Genomic DNA, 8,266 nt, shown 5'->3' with positions numbered 1-8,266 from the left:
TGATGTATTTTAAGGTTGTAAACAAGTTTTATAAATTTTAAGGTTTGGATTTGGTTTGTAAACTATTCTGAAATGTTTTAAGTAAGGTTTGATGTATGCATACATCTTTCAAAAAAATTTCTTTTCCGCATTATTGTAAGGTTATGTTAGTTTTGTAACATCTTCATCGGTTGAGGGTGTTACATATTTCCCTAGAATATGTCCTCAGCGAGGTGCTGAACGATCTCAGAATGTTCACTCCTTTCAGCCACCTCAACAGAATCTATTGGGAGTTAATCAGAATTTGAATCAACCTCAGAGGCATCATGCATTGATTTTTTCTCTTACCGAAGAACAGACTCAGGCTGCACCTGATGATGACTCAGCAGGTAACCATCGATTTTAGTTTTCTGCTCTTATTTTGATATGTTCTGTTATGTCCTTATTTTCTTATTGAGAAATTTATTTTGATGCATCTCTGCTTGTTGAGTTTTTTATTACTGTAATTGCCACTCTTTGTTTTTGAGAGGAGGAATAGTTTGCGGAGTGGTTAGTCCGAAATTCTGAACTTTGATTTATAAGAATTTGAATTGAATTGAGCAGTATTGTACTACGGTTATCAGATTTTGATTATATTGTCTGTATAGATGATTTAACCGAGTACAGGACAACCGAGTATTGATTTCAGATAGTTGTTAGATTCTGATTCGAACTGGTGGACGAGTGAAAATTTTTCGAGGAATTCTCGGTATTTGCAGTTGAGGTCTTGGAAATCAGCCCAAATTGGTTTATATGTCAGAGGCTGTAGAGTTTGCTAACGTTGTTCCGAATGAGATTCCAGGTATGCCTTTAATCCGTCAGATTGAATTTAGCACTAACTTGAGATCAGATATCAGCAGCTGATAATTCGAGAGGAAAATGTTCCTAAGATCGGATTTAGAGCGAGGTATGGTCGTTTCGAATTATAGTCATGCCGCTTTATTTGTTAAACGCTTCTATAGTGTTTGGGATCTGAGGAACCGAATCATTCAGAAGTAATTAGATGAATCCGTGATTATTCTTATCGATGATTTCCTTATCTATTCGAAGAGTAGTACTGAACATTTAGAGAATTTGAGAGTTGGTTGTAGACTTTGTGTGCCGAGCAGTTGTATGCCTTTTATCAAAGTCTGAATTTAGATGGGATTTCGGTTGATCACCGCAAGACCGAAGCTGTTAGGAATTGATCTAGACCGACACATGTACCTGAGATTGAAGATGTATGAGTACAGTGGGTTTCTATCACATAATTATTGAGGGATTATTATCGTTGTGAAGCCGAATACTCAGCTAACTCCGAAGAATGCATCTTTTTTCCTGAACCGAATCTTATGAGATCAATTTATCGATCTGAAGAAGGGATTGACCAGTATTTCAGTATTCTTTATTTCTTTCTATAATGATGATCTTACAGTTTATCGAAATTCTTCTTATCGAGATTTGGAATATATTCTTATTCAGAAGAATCACTTAATAGCTTAGGCATTATGGCATTTGAAGACGTACAAGACTCAATGTTCGAGTCTTAATTTTGAGCTCACAGCGATCTTATTGCGTGGAAGATCTGGAGGCATTCTCTTTACTAGGAGATTTCCGAAATCATTTCTGATCTTAGAAGTTGAAGTTTTGTTTTCGCAGTCTGAACTGAATATGAAACAGAGGAGATGACTAGATATGCTGCAGACTCTGACTGCAAAATCTAATTCTATTCGCGGAAATTGAATACAGTAACCGATACTCTGAGCCAAAAGATTTGTTCTCTATCTTATCTACTATCGATAATTCTCTTTGGATCGATGATTTTGGTATTTCTGATTTAGAATTTGAAGCAGATAGGAGGTCTATCAGAATCTAGGTTGTTGAGCCGAACCGAAGTTGACTATGAAGATTCAAGAAGTACAGAAATCTGATTCGATTTTTCAAAATTCGATGAACAAAAGGCAGAACTAGACACCGTCTGAGTTTCAAATGAACGAAAGATGTTTGATGAATTGAAGAATCGGTTCTTTAGAAGCCGATAAAAGAATGATATCACGAGGTTTGTTTTCCGACGTTTTGAAATGTCAGCAATCGGAAGCAGAGAAAACGACCGAGGGTTTGTTGTACAGTTTATTCTGATTCAGAATGGAATAGGGATCACGTCTTGACATATTTTTTCACAAAGTTACCGATCAGTTTGAGATTGTGATGCTATCTGAATAACAATTGACTGATTGATGAAATCTGCTACCGCATTTTGTACAGAATGACTTTTAGTCATGATCAGGTGATCGATATTTTATCAGAGATGTTGACAGATTGCATGATTTGCCGAAGTCTGTCAATTAGACATAGGTCCTCGATTCAATCGTTCTTTTGGCATCTGACTTCGAATAGGCTTTTGTTATTCGATTACATTTGAATACAGTTATTGTCCTCATAACGACGGACAGCCAGAGCTCTTGAATCAGACTTTAGAGGATAAGCCAGGAGCTCTAGTGCTTGATTTTAGCACTAGTTGACAGAATCCTTGATTCTTGTGGATAATTCGTACAACGATAGCCATCAGATGATGATCTTGATGGCATCTTTTGAAGAGTTGTACGAGAAGAAAAAGGAAATTTCATTTGTACTGAGATGAATTTTCTGAGTCACCTGATTTGGGACCAGATTTGATTCGAAGCATGGTCGAATAGGTGAAGATTTTTTGACGAGAATGAAGACGACTCTTGATAGACAGACGTAGTATACGAATTTCAGACGCAGATCTCTATATTTTGTTCAGGGAGACCGAGTAGTTCGGAAGGTTCTACTTTCAAAGGCTTTGTCAGATATGAGAAAAGAGAGAAGCCATCTCTGAGATTGATCGATTCTTAAGAAATTTTGGAGATGATAGGCGATCTTGCCTATAGATTTGCTTTTGTCCAACCTTCTTTCCAATATTCACAATGTGTTTCACGTCTCTTTATTGTTGAATTACCCAACCAGATACTTCGTATGTTCTTTAGCCGATGGAACTGAATTTTATGAGAAACCAAGTTGCCTTGAAACGACCGATTCCAATTCTTGATCGAAAAGAGAAGTAGCTTCGAAACAGACCATTTCAGTTTGTGGAAGTACAGTGGATTTGATATGGATTTTAAGAAGAGACTTGAGAGACAGATTCCGATATGGTACAACCATTCCAGAATTATTTCTGGGAGGTGAATTCTTATTGCAGTCTTTGATTCTATCTCTTATCTTATGTGATTGAACCGTTTTCGATTTCGAGGACGAAATCAGTTCTCAGAGGGGGAGAATTGTAACGCCCCCAAAAAATAGCCTAATTGAGATTATAGGAGTTTATTATTGATAATCAGAGTTTATGAGATCCGAGGTTGAATTGATATTTGATCAGGGACTGAATTGCGAATTTGGAAAAATTCAGGGACCAAAGTGCAAATATGAGAGTTTGACTTGGTCTTTTTATATTTAAGGGCTTGACTAGGCGTGTCATCATTATTCTTCTTCCTTCTTCATCTCCATGGCCGATCAACACCATCAAAACGCCCCTTTGAGCTTTTTTATTTCAGTTCTTGCTCGATCCGTCTGTTAGAAACTCAATCTGAAGGTATATTCGCGATCAAGGCTTCGAAGTCTTCGTTCTACCGCAAGTATTTCTCCGATCAGTTATACTTCATTTTTTCGAACGTTGTTAGAATCGTATGATTTTCGGATATGTTGTTCTTGAGCTAGGTTAGATAGTATATTCGAAGTCGCATCGAAAAAAGAACGTCGTTCGAATTTGTTATGAATTTTTAGGCTAAATTCGAGAGTATTCAGTATTCTCCACCCCTCTAGGGTCTCGCCTCATTCATGCCTCGCCCTGACTTGTAGCAATTTAATGTTTGGGCAGTTTGTAAAACCATCACAAGTTCGTTTAATTAATGGACAGTTACAAAAGTTAAGTATGAATTAGCTGATGAAAAAAAAAACTTTAAATGAGACTAGATAATATTAAAAATTAAGTTCTTGTGCAGTATGATGGGTAGAAAATCATATTATAAATATAAATTAAATCTACTATATTATATTATTATGTCTATGATAAATATAAACGAGATTATTTCATTGATTTAACATAACCACATTTCATCAAATAAATTACTTTTATAATAACTACATTTAAATCGACGCAGACATACACAGTCATCTATTTCTGTTTTGTACAATGCAAATATAAAAGAATTTATTTCTAATAGAGTAAATAATTTATTAACACCAAAATTTTATGATAGTATTATGAATTTCATGCCAAATACCAATTAAATACAAAATAACTCCAGTTTTCCAAGTAAAAATAGATTTTCTTTAAACCAAGTAAAATAAAATATGCGAAATAATATTTTTTTAAAAATGGCTTAAAATCCAGACAATCGAAAACAAAAGGATATGAACTGGTATGTTTTTGTTTTTAGCAACATGTTACCTTGTTCCAACACAGAATCATCGGTTTATCTTGGTTTCTCCTCGGTAAATTAAAAGCTCATCAATTGAAAGATTCGGACCAGATATACATCCGGGATTACCGATCAAACCAACATTCTGCACTGGTTCGGTTTTTAAAACTAATTTGAAACATCATAACAATGGTAAATGTGATATTCAAGAAAAATTACGAACACTAACTCGATGACTAATGTTTTCTACTTCTCCCCTTCATGAATAACTGAAAACCCAAAGAATTCGAAGTTATGACTAATGCACTCCAAATAAAAAAACACTTGCCATTAAAAGTGCAATCTTCAAACAATCTACAGATCATTAAATGATTAAGTTCAATTGATGCCTCAGAAAATCACCTAAATTCACCTTCTCATGAGTCCTCATCACAAGCCTCAGCAGCAGCTATTGCCGAATCCAAGTCATTTATCAACTGCTCACTAACATGTTTGGCAACCGATATCATATCCATTATGGTGCTTGGACATAATCCCGCACCCCCTCTTTTTGTTAATCCGCATATCCGTCCGTGCCTATTGACAGAAACAGAGACAGCGGAACTCATTTGGGATTCCTCTTCCAAAGTTGCATCTACTATATAAGGCCTTCCAACCTGAAATTTTGGGTAAGAGAACAAGTTGGCTGTGTTTAAAGATATCACGTCAAAGACAAAACTACCAGATATTTGAACTAGCTTGCCTTTGTTAAGGTGATAATAACAGGGACTCCAGTTGTATCGAACTGAAGAAATTCCTCGTCGCTTACATCAACCTCTGGTTGATCATCAGAAGATGCCTCTGCTGAAACTTGGACTTTCGGAATGGCCGTATTGCTTAATGCGGCCTACAAGTGCAGTATATATGAGACAAAGCAAATAAGAACAATAAAACACTAAAACCACAATACTGTAATTTAAAGAATCTCCGAATCTGGTACAATACAAAAGAAAGAAGCATAAACCTTAACAGCAGCTCCCAAGGCATCCAGCATATTACCATCGGAACTAAGGACAAGGCCATCAATATAAAGATCCCAACAAACCTTCCCCTCAATGATAGATAGAGACGATAGATCAATTCCAGCCCCTGTAGCACAATGATGATGAATACCAAGTTTTGAAACTGTCAAAGTTATACATAAACTCTCCCTGACACATTGCTTAATTATACCTGCCCCACTTTTACCACCCAATAGACATATCTGAAGTGCTGAAGAGAGCTCTGAGGCTAATTCCTCGCTGCCTCTGCCCTGTGATTTGGGACGAAGCAAAATTACAGCAAAACCTACTGATGTGTAGTGCATTGAATGTACAGAGACATGCATGAATTAGGATATCTTAGGAAAGAGCAAGAGTAGTCTTTAAGACTAAAGCTCGGGAAAATATCTCGTTTCAACAATAAGCTTTGCAATCACAGAACAAAAACATACTTTATTTTAGACTTCAACATTTGTTTTAACAAATGCTAAATATTGTCTTTTTAATCCTTTTTCTTGCATGGATATTTCAAAAGGCTCACCCAAAAAAGACAGTATCCTAATTCACATGATGCAACAACATGACATCACCAATAGACAAGCAATAAAAGCAAAAATTTAACATATGACAATTCTGTAAATCGGTAACACAAATTATCAAGGTCACCTTATATGCTTCTTGATTCTACACCTCAAGGCCTCCTTGAGGTTCATGTGAGATAGCAAATAGCCTAAATAATAACACTACCATTTCAAGCATGATAAATCAATGAAGCATTTCGATAGACCTCTATTTAGCACATAAATGCAACTGTACCATCAAAAATGTTAAGAAGAAAATGGGGCTTTTTATCATTATCGCAATTCTAGTTGTATGCATAATGGATCTCCATAACTGAACAATAGAAGCATCAGGTTATCTCCCCCATGAGGAAGAGGTACACCATAAAGATTACTAGCGAGCTAACAAATATCCAGTATCTAAAGGCCACAATAAACAAAAACCTGAACAAATTCATGTTTTAACATAGCAACAATATTATCTAACAAAAAGCATAAAATCCAATCTGTAAAGCATAACCTTCAAGTGGACGGTGGAAAACCTTATAAGATACTCCAGATGTCAAGCATTAACGATAACCAGAAGATGATGAATGGTTAAGTGTTCATCTACTTCAGTAACATCGTAGATATATAAATGAATGATGCCCTTTTATTTCGAGGCAACTCTATTAGCCACAACTTCTTATAAATTAGTTGGAAGAAATCTTCACCTAAAAAATCTAAAATTCTAAACCATGTAAAGTATCATAGGTGAATTCCAATGTTCTAACTATCAGCATAAATCAATAGAAATATGAAAGATTTTAAACCTCGAATGTCGGCTCAGCTATGGAGCTGCAATCAACAAATATCGAAACCTTTCCTTTGTCAGGATGAGATGGATGGGGCTTGCCAAGCTCAGCCTGCAAAAGAAATTATGTATTGCACAAGATACGAATTGTAACAGAGAAAATGACTGAAGGATAAGATCTTAAATTCCCAAAAACCATGAGAAATTCAATACCTTAACACTTGCAATAACAATTGTTGCACCTATTGTCACTCTTGCTGAGCCGCTAGCCTTTTCATGTCCATGAGCAGAAATAAGCAAACATGACAATATATTTTGACATACAAGAAGATTTCAAATCCGGATACCTGAGGAATCACACCAGTTTCCACATGGATGGGCCGGTAAGCTAATCTTTTCCTTCCATCTGTACGTAGGTCCTGAGCTATTCCGCCCTTTATGAAATTTTTCTCTCCAAGAGAAAGACCCACCATAGCTGTGAAGATATCCGTGGAAATTCATGAACTTACTTTCGATGCAATCACCACAAAATTGTTTTAAAAAATATATATATTCACAATAAATACAGATTATAAAACAAAGGCTGAGAGGGGAGATTCGGAAAAACAAATCTTCAATCTGAAAAACTTCCTAAGAGCGTTGTCAACCTACAAAAATCAACAGAGAGCTGCAAAATGAGATGGTCGGAACGCAGAAGACGGGGGGAGATATCAAAATGTGGAGAGAGTACAGACGGACTGTGGGAGATGCGGCGGAGAGAGAAAATGAATTGGATATAAATGTAGAGTAAAACAAATATTATTAATAAACGAGGTTAATCATAGTCTATTTGCTATATGTGTTTCCAAATCTTGTGCATATACGTTATTATAAAATTTTGAGCATTCACTCTTTTGTCCATATATGTTTACAGGGATGTTATTACTTAAAAAAATTTGAAAATACATGGAGTTAGCTGTTATAGAAGGTTTTCAGCAATCTCGTGATTTCAAAACCATAAAATATGTCATTATTAACCCTAAAGATATATACTTTAAAAAAAACTACTTAAAAGTTGTGAAAGACTTGCAAACCATCGAACAAAATAATTTAGGCTTAAGTTTCATAATTTTGAATACAAATCAATCTTTTTCAAACTTACTCAAAACGATTGTGGCTCAGCTAGATTCATTTACATCCCTTCATAAAAGAGGTTAGCATATAGCGAAACGCATACATGCCTTGCATATTTGACATGGGGATACAACATCAAGGCTTCGGCTAGATTGCAATTGCATGAATTGATATGAGAAATATGCTTTGGGAGACTTCATGCCCCATATATTTACTAAGTTCGATCAGGTCCAGACCAATGTGGCAGCCTGAGGAGAAGGAAAAAAAAAAAGGAAGTTAATAGTCCAAGATAAATGGTGAGTATATGGTTGGTTTGGGGCCATAAGCTATTGCCAACAATTTCTC

At 35.7% G+C, this 8,266-nt stretch overlaps 1 protein-coding gene across 4 annotated transcripts; it reads right to left on the bottom strand.

The window, feature by feature from the left end:
- Nucleotides 1-4,601: 4,601 nt before the first annotated feature.
- Nucleotides 4,602-7,568, bottom strand: LOC140874625 (uncharacterized). 4 transcript variants are annotated; one of them, XM_073277963.1, is made up of 7 exons: nucleotides 7,456-7,568; nucleotides 7,156-7,283; nucleotides 7,022-7,078; nucleotides 6,828-6,920; nucleotides 5,440-5,727; nucleotides 5,179-5,322; nucleotides 4,602-5,092 (listed from the first exon to the last, which is right to left on the bottom strand). In XM_073277963.1, the coding sequence occupies exons 2-7, from the start codon at nucleotides 7,279-7,281 to the stop codon at nucleotides 4,853-4,855; spliced, it is 948 nt and encodes a 315-aa protein (XP_073134064.1). In that variant the 5' UTR covers nucleotides 7,282-7,283; nucleotides 7,456-7,568; the 3' UTR covers nucleotides 4,602-4,852. The 4 variants fall into 4 exon arrangements, with proteins under 4 accessions (XP_073134064.1, XP_073134066.1, XP_073134065.1 ...); XM_073277965.1 differs by having other exon boundaries at nucleotides 7,375-7,566; XM_073277964.1 differs by having other exon boundaries at nucleotides 7,460-7,564.
- Between the last annotated feature and the right edge of the window lie 698 nt (nucleotides 7,569-8,266).

Source organism: Henckelia pumila, chromosome 1, assembly GCF_033568475.1.
Source record: "Henckelia pumila isolate YLH828 chromosome 1, ASM3356847v2, whole genome shotgun sequence".
In the NCBI taxonomy this organism is placed as follows: domain Eukaryota; kingdom Viridiplantae; phylum Streptophyta; class Magnoliopsida; order Lamiales; family Gesneriaceae; genus Henckelia; species Henckelia pumila.
Note: the sequence above shows the minus strand (reverse complement) of the source record. Positions and strands in the feature narration are given on the sequence as shown.